At 53.8% G+C, this 15,612-nt stretch overlaps 1 protein-coding gene and 1 long non-coding RNA gene across 2 annotated transcripts; both read right to left on the bottom strand.

Annotated features, from left to right (window-relative positions):
• Positions 1-361: 361 nt before the first annotated feature.
• On the bottom strand, positions 362-3,092 carry LOC115280694. Its single transcript, XR_003903891.1, has 4 exons — positions 2,521-3,092; positions 2,097-2,200; positions 907-1,014; positions 362-582 (listed from the first exon to the last, which is right to left on the bottom strand). It is a non-coding gene; the product is annotated as an uncharacterized LOC115280694 (long non-coding RNA).
• A 4,226-nt stretch (positions 3,093-7,318) lies between these two features.
• TEPP (testis, prostate and placenta expressed) lies at positions 7,319-13,941 on the bottom strand. The gene is made up of 8 exons (XM_029925562.1): positions 13,824-13,941; positions 12,878-13,102; positions 10,020-10,081; positions 9,606-9,780; positions 9,114-9,175; positions 8,838-8,902; positions 8,415-8,447; positions 7,319-7,771 (listed from the first exon to the last, which is right to left on the bottom strand). The coding sequence occupies exons 2-8, from the start codon at positions 13,098-13,100 to the stop codon at positions 7,612-7,614; spliced, it is 780 nt and encodes a 259-aa protein (XP_029781422.1). The 5' UTR covers positions 13,101-13,102; positions 13,824-13,941; the 3' UTR covers positions 7,319-7,611.
• Positions 13,942-15,612: the final 1,671 nt, after the last annotated feature.

The raw sequence follows: 15,612 nt of genomic DNA on the forward strand, positions 1-15,612 counted from the left end.
AGGCCCCCTTGTCTCACTGTCACCTTGAGCAAGCTGAAAGCCCCCAGCTCCTTCTCTATGGGACTGGGCTCCCTTCCTGTGCCCGCAGAGAGGAGCCAGTCCTTCCCCTCGGTGCTGGCTGCCCGTCACAATGCCTCAAAAGACATGGAACCCAGGCCGACCACTGGCCCAACTGCTCATTTTTCCCCTTTCCTTTTGCTTTCTAAAAGCAGTTGTTATACTGTTCATAACATTGTATAGTTTAATTTCATGTCATTTTGGATCTTCTATTAAAATGTGAAAATTTGGATTTTTAAAAAGAATGACTCCACTTTAGATAGCCCCTTTTGATGTTAATATATAGTGAGTCCATGTATGCTTTAGAAGTAAAGACATTGACCATCACAGACCAAAGCACTGCTTTTTCTGGTCATTCTTCCACTGGGGGATGACAGGACATGGAGAGGGAGAAAGAGGGGTACAGGCCAGGCTGGCAGGCTTGGGGATGTGATATAAGGCTGGGTTTGAATCCCGAGTTTTGAATGCTCTGGTCTTGTGACTTTGGACAAGTCACTACACCTCTTTGGGACTCAGTTGCCGCATCTGCAAAATAGGGAGGTTAGCCCCTGACTTGCTCAGTTGCTGTGAAAATTAAAGGGCCTCACGGATGGAGGCCCCGGCGAGCAAGCTGTGGAGGCCTGACCAGCACCCCAGGAATGAGGCCTGCAGCCTCTTGGCCTCTCCCAGGGGTCTAACTGCAGCTCCTGCAGAGGGAGCTGGGCTGTGAGGGACGGGCAGCTGTGCGTGGTCAGAAGCTGGGAGCCTGGCCTAGTAAGCATGCATCTGGCTGAGCCCCAGTGGAGGACCAGGGCTTGCCCAGGCAGCAGTGGCCCCAGCCAGACCTCCTCTCGCCCTACTTATACTCACCCTGTCACATGGCCATCTGCATGCCTATGTCCCCTCTTGGCCTTCCAGCACACCTTTCTTCTGTTCTCTTGCCCCACTGCCCCCATGGGCCAGCTGTGACTCGGGCTCCTTCCATTTCTCAAGGGCAGGGGTGGAGGTGGGGAGAGAGGGAGAAACGGCCTGCCCAGGTCTGGTTATCTGAGAGCCAAAGGAAGGTGGTAGCTGGGTGTTCAAACACCCTGCCCCGGATGTGGGGGTGGTAGGGACAGAAAGTCAAGAGGGCAAGGAGCTGACCGTGCCGCAGGGGACTCAAAACTGTGTGCAGAAGTCTTAGTGGACCCAGACCCCACACTCTCCTTTTTCCCCTCTGTGTGTGACCATGGGAGGACCTCCTTTGAGGAGCCATGTGGCTCCTTCCTGCAAATGTCCCCTGTCAGCAAGAGGACACCCAGGCCCCTTGTCTCTGTGCCAGGTTTGAAGCCCGGCTTCCTTTCTAGCTGAGTGACCTTAAGTAAAACCCACCCACTGTTGTAGAGACTCCCGGAAAGCACTGGCGTGTGTTTGGTGCTTTATAGCTTCAGGTCATCCTTCCTGAATGGAGTAGTCTTCATGTGCCTTGAGCAGCAGGAGGCCTGGCTGGCTACAGTGGAACTCACACTGAGCCCACAATGACGTTCTGTCCCCACCCCCACCTCTTGACACAAAGCAGTGGGGCTGCTACCGCTCCCCGCTGGCCCTCAGCCACAGGGCTCCAGCCTGTGTCAAAACCAGGGCAGTGAATGGAGCCTGGGAGCCTGGAAGTCTGTTCAGGTTCAACTCCTAATCTTTTGATAAAAAGTGACCCCAGGCATTTGTAGACTGCTCCTCCTGGGGCCTCAATTCCCCATCTGAAGCAGAGGCCTTGTCTCTGATCTCTGAGGGTCCTTAGAGACCTGACACTCTGATTCTGGGAAGGTGATAGGATCAGCCCATGTCCCCTTTTCCTCTTCCTGCCTCTCCTGGCCTCCAGCCTGCTGTCCTGCTGCCTCAGTGTGGCTTCATCCGTAAGTGACAGAGACAGCCTAGACCGGCGTAAGCAGCTGCCTCCCACCTGCCTGCCCAGGAGCCCCACAGCCATGTCCCATAGCTGATGTGAGCCTCCTGCTAGTAGAGCATAGCATCTTCAGGAGGGGACTTCAGACGTTGTGACTAGGGCTGTGAACTAGTATTACCTCTTTTAGTCTCTGGGCAGTCATTCCCTTTGCCCCATCCACTGACAGGATAGGAAGAGAGTAGTTGCTTGAGGTGAGAGGTGACATCTGGATGACAGGCCAAGCTGGGAGGAGCAAGAGAGAGATGCTGACATAAGCCCCCAATTTTGGAATTAGTACCTTCCCCCTGCATGGGGACAGAGGTGCTGCACTAGTAGGGCGGGGTGGGGGGTGGTGGCATTCTCCCAGGTCCTAGACATCATTGCTAGGCTTTGTCCCCATCATCCCAATAGCTTTGTCACCCTCCCACTGTATGACTGGCTGTGTGCTTGGCCCTGCACAGGGGTCTGGGTGAGGGGGTGGAGAGGACCCTGCTCTCTGGGGGCAGAGTCTGTACTTGCGAGTCTTGGTGGCAGTGGTGTGGTGTTGAGGTGAAGAGTCAGACCTGGCTAGCGTCCCTGCTCGGCCACTTGTCAGCAACAAAGCTTTGGGCAGGTGGTTGGACTTCTCTGAGCCTCATTTTCCTCATCGGTGAAACGGAGTCAGTGTTGCTCTGGGTGTAGGGTGAGGGCACAGCGAAATGGCCTGTGTACAGGGTTTGGCACGTAGTGGCCACTCAGGAAAGCAGAACAGTGGGAGGTCAGAGGCCGAAGGGAGCTGGCCCAGCTCTTCCATCTGAATATTAGGGCTCGCCACACCCATTCCTAAGACCTTTTCCATCTGCCAGCTGGTCAGAGCCTCATATCATCTCCCTGAGTCGTCCAGGGCAGACTTGAGTATGCCCTTTGGGCTGACCCCTGAGGAGTCCTGGGGCTACCCAAAGCCATGCATTTGGTGATGAGAGAGGCCTGGAATTGTGGGGGCTGGCCTGGTGGGGAATAGACAGAGGGGCTGGGACAGCCCTCAGCTCTGAACTTCGCAGGCCTCCAGCTCTGGCCACTGAAGCCGGGGGCTCTGGTTGCAACTCACTCTTTGTGGGCCAGGAAGCCAGTCACAATGGCTGGGACTGGTGCCGGCAGCCCGTCTGGCTAGCAGAGCAGAAAAGCTCTTCACTATCCGGCAGAGGGGGTGGCCAGCCCTCTGGTGGGCCCTTGACTGCCGAAGGGCTTAAAACTGCTGCGTTCTTCTCCCCATCGGTGCAGAAGCAGCTCCATAAAGAGCCTAAGCCTCCCTAGACGCCTTTGTGGAAACCTTCTGTCTCCAGTCCTCCATCCTGACCTTCCACCTCCCCACCTCATTTCCTCCCCTGGAGCAGGCCTCAGACAGGGCCATGGGCTGCTCAGGCCCTGGACGTTTGCCCGGGGCCTCCCAGCCTGCGCCAGGCTTGCCTGTGATAAGTTCCACATCCCATCCTCAAACGGGTGCTTTCTTTGTTCCTTGAAGGTCATGCCTCCAGGAAAAGCCTTGGCCACTATTGATTTTCACAGATCTACAAAGATTCCAGGCCCAGAATGCCCAGTCCTCCTCAGGGCCCTGAAAAGGAGGCCAAGGGAAGGGGTGGGGATAGGGGGTGCCCTTGGGGTCTCCCCCTTCACTGTGTGTGCACAGCCTTAAACTTAGGTCTGCATTCCTGCCTTTGTTCACCCACAAGTGTTTTCAGCACTGGCAGCTTGCTAGGCACTGAGCCGGTGCTGCAGGGCATGAAGCTGAAACTTCAGATGAGGGGGTTTTGAGGTTTTCATGTATCAAAACGTAGGGTCAGAGCTACTGATTGTTAGCACAAAATGTTACACAGGAGTCCTCCTCGACCCTCACCCCACCCGGGATCCGACCCTCTTGCTGCCCCAGGCCCTGGGTGAGGCTATGTTTTGTGTTACTTTGTAATAAACACAACTATGACTTTGTAATAATTGTTTCATTTAGTCCAGACCTATGTGTTGATGTTGGGGGGCCCCAGGCCCCATTCCTGAGCCCCGGCTTCACTCAGATAAAAAGGAGCCACCAAGTGCAGGAATTCCCTAGAGCCATCTGTGGACCAGAGGCTAGGAGTTCATCCCCCCAAAATAGCCACTGTCCGGTTCTCCCAGTCTCGGAGAAGACTGGGGGGAGAAGGGAGGGCTGGAGAGGCCTGCTTGGGGGAAATGAGAGGATCTGATTAGGAAGAAGTGCAGAAAACATTTCAGGTGGGGCAACGGCTCTGAACAAAGGGCAGACGAGCCCAGGGAGTTCGGAGCAGCAAGGAGGCTGGTGGGGGTGGGGGGCAGGGTTGTGTAATGCATTGAGGCCCAGGGTCAGGGAGGTGGATTGGGGACTGGCCAGAAGACCTGTAGGTGGGGCCATGGGAGCCAACGGCCCCCAAGGCAGTGGCCACAGGGAGGATTTCTAATTGGGATCTCTTTAGGATGAGTAAAGAGCCCCCTGAGGCTGAAAGGGCTTTGAGGCCAGGAGACAGAGGTCCAGGTTGGGTGGGAAGGGGGCTGCTTCCCATCTCTTGGCCTCTGGGTAGGGTTAACAAATGCGTTCACCCCCAGGAAGCCCCCTCTGGTCTCCTCCCCACTGTTGGCTTGTATCTCTCTCCTCACAGACAGGCAGTGGAATGTGGTGGCTACAGGCTCAAGGGTCCGGTAGACTGACTTCAATTCCCAGCTCTACCAGTCACCAGCAGTGTGACCTTTGGGCCAGTCACTTAGCATCCGAGTCCGTTTCATCATCCATAACATGGGTTTAAAATTACCCACCTCATGGTGTCTGCAAAGTGCTTAATACATTATCTTGTGCTTAAAAGATGGCAAGTGCGGGGGTGCCCGGCTGGCTCAGCCAGAAGAGGGTTTGGCTCTTGATCTTAGGGTCCTGAGTCCGAGCTCCATGTTGGGCATAAAGATTACTTAAAAAATAAATAAACTTAAAAACATAGAAAGTGCATACCGAATCAGGCTTGTTAATGCTCATCTACTCTGTATTTCCTTCATTCTCTGGCACGCGGTTTTATGTCTAGAATCAGGGTTCAGTGCACACTTGGTGGCGGGAACCAAATTAAACTGCTGGTGTGGGTTACCACTTAGGGTGTCATGGGCTCGAGGGGCATGCTCTAGGTGTGCCCACATTCTCACCTTCTGCTTCCAGGTTTGAATCCGCTGGGCCTGCCTTCCTCCTTCTAGACTAGAAGCACCTTGCAGGCAGGGACGGCATCTGGTCTGCACCCAGCACGGGGCAGGTCAAAGCCTCAAATGTCTGCTGGGCCAAATTCCCCCGGGGTCTTGCCCAGTCATTCAGTGTCAAGGAAGCAGGGCCAGGAAAACCCCCAGGGACTTGATTCTCACTGGAATGCTGAAGCATACTCTCTGGCTGTCCCAGGAGCCACTCAGGCCGGGACTCCAGCATCCCTGCTGTGACAGGAGCCTTGGGCAAACCTGTCTCTTCTCTGAGCTGTCCTGTTGGAGGCGGCATTCAAGGCTGCAGAATGTGGCTCTGACACCTCACAAGGTTCTGCCCATGGCTTCCCAAGGTTCAAGCCAGGTGGGCTGCCCTCTGGGCTTGGAGGAAAGGGTTTCTTCCTGCATGAAATGGCAGGAGGCTGGGTACCTTCTGAATAGGCTCTGAAGGAGGAAGGGGCTCTGTGATCTGCTCACTCCTTCCCGTCTGCACCTCCCCACATTCCGGCTCTGTGGTCCACACAACCCCACACGTGAGGACAGAAACACAGACACCATGGTTCCTCACCTCAGTATAAGGATAGTACCCATCACCCTCACTCCTAAAGGAAATTAAAATCAGCCTGGAGTCTGTAGGGCAGGCTCTGTCTGCACTATTAGACAACAACACAACTCATCTCCTTGTTTTTTTACCCAAGACTGAACAAAAGACCTCCCATTCTGGGAAATAATTTATTCTACAAATATTGAGTGCAAACTATACGTGAACACTGTGTCAAGTGCTGGGACTTGCTTTGAGTCCTGAACCCTGGATTTGGATGGAGGTGAACAACTTCCTGATCTGGGCCTCAGTTTTCCCATCTGTGATATGGGATAGCATTGGATCTGGTAGCTTTTCAGAGTGTTTATAGGGCATGAGGTCTGGAGGAGATAAATGAGCCACATGGCAATGTGTTTTAAATAGTGTAATATAGGGCCCAGAAATAGGAGGCTGGTAGTAGTTTTTAAATTCCTTCCACCTGAGACGTGGCCTGCATACAGTAGGCGCTCAGTAAATGGTAGTGGAAGGTGATGAGGAGGGTGTCAGTCAGCTGTGGACACGGACTCTCCTGAAAATCAGATGATAACAAGGAGCCTCTCCATGAGAAAATGTCTCTGTGGCTGGACACGTAGTTTTGCTCATGATCTCCAAAGGTTCATGGATCCCTGAGGCTTCAGACCCTAGCAGCAGGGGTCTTGTGCAGCTTGGTGACTATTGACCCTGACTGGGATCTGTCCTTGCACACTGCCCACAAGTGGGATGCGGGTGGGGCATCTGGAAGCCCTGGGAGCTCAACATTTATCGTGGCTTTCTAACTCCCTGACCATCCCAGAGACACTCTTCCTTAGCCCCTTTGAGTGGGGTTATTCTGGACCTGGCCCGGGAGTGCCCACGGCCAACCCCAGGACATCATGCTTTCCTTTCTGGAGTTTGGACAGATGAAGGCTAGTCCCGAAGCTCTGTGGATCAAGCAAACAACTCTTGCTTCACACCCAGAGGCTGCTTCTAGGCCACCGGAGCCTGCCAGGCCCAGAGAAGGCCCCTGGAGTATGTTGGTATGGTGGATGCTTCTGAGAGAGGTGTCTAAAACTCCCTTTTCTCTTTTCTCTTCAGGGCCCAAGCTCAGCATCTGGGGTGGAGGGGGCCTGGTTGTGGGGATGTAAGCCGGGGACAGGGGCAGAGGAAAAACCCAACTCGAAGGCTGTCTCTACACCTCACCCCTGGCTGAGCCCTGGGGCTTAGACCCTGACTCGAGACATCTTTCTCCAGCCTCCCACCAGCCCTCAGAAGTCAACAGGGGACAGGTAAGGGTAGGCCATCATCATCCCGAGGTACTGACCCCTCTCTCAGTCGGTGCAACACACACACACACACACACACACACACGCACGCACACATGCATGTACGCACGCCTAGTTCCTTCCTTCCTGGGGGAGCATTAGGTTTATTTCTAGTCAGGCTGAACTCTCAGGGAGTGGGGTGGTGCCACCACACCCCCTCTGTCCTGCTGGAGGACTGGACATGGCACAGTCCAGCAGCCTAGGGATTGGCTTCCTTTTCACAGGTTAATGCCAGGGGGTCAGGTAGTTGACACGACTGTGGAGAGAAACAGGGGTGAGGCAGGGGCCTCCAGGGTGTCCCGGAAAGCCGGGCTGTCTTTCACCAGGCTTTCCCCCCAAATTTACCACCCCATCCTCAAGACTCCGAAAGCACAGCTTCCATCCTGCCTCTCTATGGCTCAAGAGCCTTCACTGGCTCCCTATTTCCTTTTATTTATATATCTTTAGCAACTCTGCTTGACTTTCAAGCCCCCCCCCCTTCAACTTTGCCTCATCTTTTGTTTCCCATTGATTACCAGTCATGTACTGCTTTACTCATTTTTCAAACATTTAGTGCACCTGCACTAGCAGGCATTGTGTAGTGGTAAGAAATCAGAAAGGATTCCCTGTGTGTGCAGGGGCTGGGTGAGAGAAGGCAAGCTCTCCAGTGATAAGTATAATGCTGTAGTCTGTATGCTGCCAGATAGGCCTGAGTGTGTGGTGAGCAATCCCACGGGGTTTGAGCTGGAAGGGAGAGGCAGGGGGTCAGGAAGGATGGGACATCTAGGCTGGGCTTTCAAGGGCAGGGAGGAATTTTCCAGGCAGAGAGGGAAGGATCATAGCCGCCCTGCCCAGCACCAGCAAAGGTGTGGCGTGCCTGGTTGTGCTGGCCCTTTGCATGACACCCAGGAGTCTGGCACCACTGCAGTGGAGAGGAAGGGGCTGGGGAGGTGGGAGATGAAGAGGCCTGAATATTTTGCACACTCCTGCCGGGAACACGAGCCTCAGCCCTTACCAACTATCTGCATCCTGGAAGGCAGACTTTCCGCTCTCTCCACCACGTTTCTTACCTGTATGTTTACTCTTCCTGCCCCTGCTCTCCCTGGTAAGCCCTCCTCCTTTTGGCCTAGTCCGAGCCAAATCTGGTGAGATGGCACTCTGCTCCCTGCATCTCCCAGCAGGCCGTGCTTTTGCCCGGAGAGGATCTCTCAGGAAGGAAGCAACTCAGGCCCCCAATATCACCCAGGAAGTACCAATCCCTTGGTGCAAGGCCCTGCGGGTGCAGAGGGTCTGAGAATCGCCAGAGCCCAGAGGTGGCCGGGACACAGCCCTGACGGGAAGGGGGCGGGCCGCTAGGTGCCGAGCAGGGGCAGGGTCATCCCCCTACCTGTAGATTGAGCCAAAGCTGCGGAAAGCGTTCCTGCGGAAAAATGGGAGGAAGGAGGTGAGCCCAAGGCTGGGAAGGGGGACCGTCGCCGGGAACCTCACTCCCATCTTGAGAAGCGCCATCCCACCAGAAGGATTACTCAACTCCACCCTCGTCCCACCTGAGGCTTCCACTCCAAAAGCGGGGCGGGGCGGGGGGGGGGGTCGCCAGGGCACTGGACCACAGCGTGTTCTGATAGGAATTAAACCCCTATTCATTTTGAAACTGCAATTTTTGGGGGGGAGTGTATTGGGGCCAAGCACTTCTTCCCACGTCTCACATTTTCAAGAGTCACTAAGTGTCTTCTGAAGAAGATGGCCATGTACTCTGAGGCCATCCTCCCTCCCAGAGGTTTGGGGCCCCGGGGCCTGTGACGTCACTCACAGGGTGTCGTAAGGCAGAGGCTTCTGTCCGTAGCGATCCAGGCTGGGGTTCTGGTTGAGACAGTACTGGCGCGGGGCCAGAGGAATGGGGGGTCCGTGAACCTAGGGGGAAACTGACCTCCTCCCCGGCCCCACACATTGCTCCCTGCCACAGATCTTAGCCCTGGGGACTGGAAAACCCGCTCTGGGCATCCTTTGCCCTCCCCGCTCCCCGTGTTAGCCTCTCCTTCCTCACCCCCTGCTCCCCAGGGACAGGTCAGGGCGCAGCCCTCCTTACCCGCCAGTTCTGGGTCACCTCTGGCTTCAAGTACCGCACCCCATAGCCACTGAAACTCTCCACTGCAGAGAGATCGGAGAGATCGCGCATCTGCAGCCCCCAACCTGCCGCGGACAAACCCCGCCCCCGCTCTTACCTGAGCCCGCCCCTAGATCAAACCACGCCCACACACCTGTTCTTTGAACCAGTCCCGCCTCGATTGCTCCGCCAGAACATGCCCCGCCTCCAGACCCTGCTCCACCAGCCCCAGAATCAGCCCCGCGCGCAGCCTCCGCCCCATTGGCTCCCTTTGGCCTGGACTTGGCCCCTGCCCTCTTCCCAAGTCGAACCTCTCTGTCCCTCAGCCTATTTGGGTCCCGCTCGCTCTATGTGCCCTAGCTGCTCCTCAGCTTCCCCGCTGTCCTTGCCGCAGCCCACCAGATGTCCCCCACTCGCAGTTGGCGCCCTGGGTCTCTCCCGCCCTGTGGCATCCTCAGCACCCAGTAGACTGACCCCTCTTGTTCAGGCAGGGCAACTTGAACTCCCCGGCCGAGGACACGAAGCGGGACCAGTCCTCAATGGCGCGAGTGAAGGAAGGCCAGTCCACCCGGTTGATGCCTGGCACTATGGGTACCAGTTTTCCCTCATGGTACCTGTTTCGGAGTCTCCGGCCGGTTTCGGTGATGTCCTGCCAAGCGATGGGTGTCAGGGCCGCGTGGTAGGTGCAGAAGGCTGGGGGCAACTCAGACCACCCCATAGACAGGAGCTGACAACTTGGCTCATCTGACCCAGGGGCCTGATGGAGGGCCTAAAGCCCCTGAAGAAGATGGGAAGGAGGCAGGGGTCCAAGCAGGCATCTGGAGAACCCAAGGGCCTTCACACCTTCTGCCCTGAGCAAACCCAGGGCCAGAAGCAAAGGACACTCACCAAGCATTGCAGGGGTTTGTTGGGGACTCCGAGAAGTGTGAAGTAGGCATTGTCAAAGTCATCTGAAGAAGAAAACGAGAGGGAAGAGGTAGGTGTCTCCTCTACTTTAGACCCTACAGTCCTACTTATAGGAATCTATCCCACATTACAGGTACACAACTGGGAAATAATGTGGGTAAAAGATCTGTCCATTTCAACATTGTTCATAAGAGAAAATTACTGGAAATAGCTCGTGTCTGTCATTAAAGGGCTTGTTAAGTACACTCTGATACATCCTCGGGATGCAGTCCCTTGAAATAAATAGAGGAAGTTCTCCAGACAAGACCTCCAAGGTGCAGAAGAGTATATGCTGTATGCTACCTTTTGCTTTAAAGTCTAAAACTGAGGAACTTGGAGGCAGAGAAGAATATACATTCAGGTCATCACCATAACCAAGTCATCAAACTTGGCATCACGAATAGCAGGATAATAACATTATGTGCCTTCTGCTGAAGCATTACGGCAAACATGCAAGATTCGGGCCAGCACTGTTTTACCTGGCCAGTCAGACCTCTCCATCTGGCTTCTAGGTGACAGAAAATGATCAAGGTAAACAACACCCTAAGGAAACAATCCCTCAAATTCACAATGGAGGACTGTCTATAACGTAACTATTTTGAATTCTAAAAAGTCAATTTTAGGGAAAAATGGAAAGTGGACAGACTATTTTAGACTAAAACTAAAGATATGTAACACCCAATTGCAATGCACAATCCTAGACTGCAGCCTGGCTCAAAAAGGATTTTTATTTTATTTTATTTATAATTTATTTTTATTTTGAGAGAGAAAGAGAGAGCACATGGGGAGGGGCAGAGAGAGAGAGGGAGAAAGAGAATCCCAAGCAGGCTCCAAGCTGCAAGCACAGAGCCCTATGGGGCTCAAACTCACAAAACTGTGAGATCATGATCTGAGCCGAAACCAAAAGTTGGGTGCTCAACCGACTGAGCCACCCAGGTGCCCCCAAAAGGATTTGAAAACTACAAGATATCTTTAGGGGTCATTTGGGACATTTAAATGTGGACCGCACATTAGGTGTTATGGAATTATTGTTGATTTTTCTAGATGTGATCATGGTATTGTGTCATAGAGGAAGCTGTTATCACTGGGAGCTGCTTAGGAGTGTGTGTGTGTGTGTGTGTGTGTGTGTGTGTGTGTGTGTCAGAGAGAGAAGAATCAAACGTGGTATTATATTACCTTAAGCAGATGGAAGGCAATGGGTGTCCATGGTATTATCCTTTCAAATTTTCTCTGTGTTTGAATATGCTCATAGTAAAATTTGGGGAGCAGAAGTATATATGTTTGTATTTGCACTAGTAAACAGTGGAAGGATGCATTAGGGACTGGATGGACAGCTGTAAGTCAGCAGAGGTGGAGGGTGGAGGGAGTGAGGTGTTAAAATGTACATTATTACAGCATTTTGAATTTTGAAGCTCTGACTTTATTACTTTTGTTAAAAGCATATACTTGCGATAAAATACATATCTGAATCAAGAGCTTTCCCTAAAAATCTAAATTCCTGGCTTCCAAGAGCTTTCCCATGCAGCAGTTAGTGGGAGCCCCGTGGCTGCTCCCCCCGTAGAGGGACAGGTGTGGGGGCTCCGCTTCACCTTTCATCCCCCCCCCCCCCCCCCCTCCCCCCCCCCCCCCCGCCTTTCCCATATTGGCCCTGCAGGGCTCTGCGCGGGACCTCTGGAGATCTCCATGCAGTCTCTGGCACCCTCACCCCTCCTGTCCCCTCAGCTGCCACCTGGGCATCATTCCAGACTCCCTGCTCTGGCCCCTCACCCACACCACTACCACATCCCCTTACTTTAACTCCTAAATACCTTCCCAAACCCTCTCCTGTGGCCAAGACACTGTCACTCCTTCCTGAAGACTGTGGTCCCTCCCAGGGTCTTAACACCCCCTCTCCCCCACAACCCTTATCCACCTCTGGTCTCTCTGGGCCACCCTCCACCTCCTCCCCACCCCCCAGAAGGCTCAGACCTCTTTTCTGCTTCAGGTCTTCAGATGTTCCTCTTTCTCTCCCAAGTCCAGGCCCCTGAGCTTAGCAACAGGTCCCTTTCTGAGCTATGCCCTTGTTCCCCGCCCTGCTCCTACTGTGGCTGTGGCCACCGACCTGGTCCCAAGTTCACCCAACGCCTCATGCAGCTTTTCCCTCCAGGCCCCTGTACATGCTGTTCCCCCTAGCTAGGACACTTTTGTTTCCCTGCTGCCATGGCTCAGTGTCAGACACCAAGCAAGTGCTTAATCAAAGTGTGGAAATGAATGTGTATTCATTCATTCATTCATTCATTCACAGGCACCCCACCTCCACACCCAAGCCTCTCAGTGGATAAAGGGTTATTCCTTGGGCCCGTGTGGCCTTTTCACCCCAAAGACTCTCATGTCCTCCTCCCATTGACAGGAAGTGTGAGAAGGATCTTCCTCTTGTCCACCTGGAGAACAGGTTGGCAGAAGCTGTCATTATTGCTTTCATTCTCACTCCTACTACTGCGACTACTGACTTCCACACAGTTGTCTCTCTGTGGATAACAACCATCACATTGTTGGTGAGTGCTAGTAGGTGCTGGGCACTATGTTGAGTCCTTCTCTTGACTTGTCTTAATCTCACAATAACCTTACGGGGCAGGCCCTCTCTATTATCATACCCATTTTCCTGATAGGGAAGCAGAGCCTCAGACCTAAGCAGAGCTGAGACTAGCCCTATTAACACTGTCTTGTGCCACAGATGGCCTTGCCCTCCAGCAGGGCTCTCCCACTCCTTCCCCAGAGGCCCAGAGGGGCCGCAGGCCCCAGTGGCAGCTGGGCGGCCTGACCTTTGTGGCAATAGGTGGTGGAACGGCAGTGCTCGTCTGAAAGGCAAGCCCGAACCGAGTCCATGTCCATGCGGCGCAGGCTGGGCAGGGCCGGGTGGTAGAGCTGCCGCTTCACGCCGGCCAGCTGGTTGCGTGTTGGCTCCATGGGCAGCAGGATGGCGGGGGACACGTACACATGGGTGGAGCCGTCCTCCCAGGGCACCAGGTCGATGATGCGGGCCATGGCTGGGGAGCAGAGACACCTCAATCAAACACCCTTCCATGGGGTAGCCTGACCTAGGCCAGTGAAGATTTGTCTACTCCCCCAACTGTTACTGAGGACCTACCTACCCTCGGCGAGGAGCTCCCGGTGTGGAGTCAGGGACACCCGGACTCACGAGGACCTGCCTGCACACACGGTGTGCTCAGGGCTCTGACAGGTGAGCACAGGGTGTGTGTGGTTGGGAATGTTCTAAGAGAGGAGGCATAGGAGTCTATTCTTAATGATCAAGAAGCAGCAGCAGCAAGTAGGTTCAGAGTTTAGCTCAGTCTGCCTCTGGGTAGCTAATTGTGGACTTCTGGCCTTAGCTAAAGTGACTGGCATTTACTCAAAATTCTACAGGGAGGCATAGGGAAGTCTTAAATAAGGGGAGAGGCATGAGAGATATGAACTACAAAAGCATCGTTGGTTACTCAGTGCCTCCGCTTAAATAGCCGCTATTCCCGCAGCCTTTCGGTCATTCAAACTTTAGTGAGAATTTGTTGAGCCAGCTTGCTCTCTTCCTGACCCAGTTACAGATACGAGAGGGAGGTGGGTGGTAGGTGGGCAGGAGGAGCGAGGACCCTGGGCCCTGGAGGAACAGGGAGAGGGCAGGGTGATGAGCCTGGGGAAGCTGCCTCAGGGGCTTGGCCTGCATGGGGAGGACAGGGGAGAAGAGGGAGAAGGGGTGTGCTGCTCCGGACCCACCGACAGTGGCTACCTTGTCTGCAGGGCACAGGCCCCAGGTGCACAGGCCTATGAGGGTTTTCTGCTCTTCTGACTGCTCAGTGGGGAGAAGAGGCAGGGAGATGGGCTGGCCCCAGAGCCTTATACAGTAGGAGCATAAAGGAACATTCTGCAGAGACAATGCCCATTGCAGCCTGATTGTGAGGACGCCCGCTCCTCGGCAACCCTGGCAGCTGTGGGCTCTGAGGAGAGGAGTTGTGCACTGCCCCTGCTTTCAGCTTTCCTGAAGGTTGCCATCTCCCAGGCCTCCGCATAAGCCAGGCATGTTGAGAAAGGTCCAACAGGAAGGGGGCTCCCTGGAGGTGGCATTCGAGGGCTAGTCAGGGCACGTGTGCAACCCTGGACTAGTGGCTGTCTCTCTCTAGGTCTCAAGGCTCTGTGTTAGGCAGGACCCTAGGCCCTGCCATGCAGGGTGACTGTGGGCTCTCCTGGAAACTCGAGGGCACGGCCCTGCCTGCCAGCCCTTGCGTCTCCAAGGGTGGTGATTAGCAATGGCCCGTATCCAGGGTCAGCATAAAAGGATCAGAGAGAGTGGTGGCCTCAGCAGGATAGGGATTAGCAGGTGATCTTCTAGCCCTACCCCCCTGCAGGCCAGCAGCTTCCCTCCCTCCTTCTCAGGAAAAGGAGGTCATGAGTGCATAAGCCCAGCACCCGAAAGCCCCCGGGCCTGCCCACCATCCTGGTCACAGCCAGTGGTGTCACAGCCAGATGGACCTACAGGTGAGGAAACCCTGGGGAGAGTCGGACTTGTTTGCCTGTATGGGCATTTGCCCCACATACACCTGTCCAGGTGCTGAGTGACAGGTCCGGAGACCTCTCCTGTGAGGTTCACCCAGGGTTTGGCTCCCTGCCTACTCCACCTGCAGTGCTCCATACAGCCCCCAGACAGCGCCCCCAAGCTCCACTCCTCAGAGCAGACTTTCCCGGAGTTGACTGCAGTCACCACCCTGCCCCCAATTTATTTTCCTTTTAAAGCTATAAAATACAACAAAATACAGAAAATGCACAAATGTAGGACATAACTAATAATTTATGAAGCAAGAGCTCGTACTATTATTCAGGTCAAGACAAGAGGTACTACTTTGCAAAACCAATTAGCAGTTTCTTAAAACATGAAACGTAAAATTGCCATATAGCACAGCAATTTTACCCCAGGAGTCTTCCCAAGAGAACTGAAAATATATAGGTCCTTGCAAAAACTTACATGCAAATGTTCACAGCAGCATAATTTCAAACAGCCAATAAATGGAACAACCCGAGTCCATTGACTAGTGAGTAAATACTACCATGCAAAATGCTCGAGAATTAAAAATTATTATTATTTTATTAAAATGTTTTTTAAATGTTTATTTTTGAGAGAGAGAGAGAGCAAGCAAGTGTGAGCTGGTGAGGGGCAGAGGGAGAGGAAGACACAGAATCTGAAGCAGGCTCCAGGCTCTGAGCTGTCACCACAGACCCTGACACAGGGCTTGAACCTGTGAACCGTGAGATCTTGGCCTGAGCCAAAGTCAGACACTTAACCAACTGAGTCACCCAGACACCCCAAGAATTTTTTTAAAAATTTAAGCTTATTTACTTATTTTGAGAGAGACAGAGACAGAGTGAGTGAGGAAGAGACAGAGAGAATCCCAAGCAGGCTGCATGCCGCCAGCACAAAGCCCAATGCAGGGCTTGAACTCACGAAACCATGAGATCATGACCTGAGCTGAAACCAAAAGTTGGATGCTTAACCAACTGAGCCATCCAGGGT

Source organism: Suricata suricatta, chromosome 16, assembly GCF_006229205.1.
Source record: "Suricata suricatta isolate VVHF042 chromosome 16, meerkat_22Aug2017_6uvM2_HiC, whole genome shotgun sequence".
Taxonomy (NCBI): Eukaryota; Metazoa; Chordata; class Mammalia; order Carnivora; family Herpestidae; genus Suricata; species Suricata suricatta.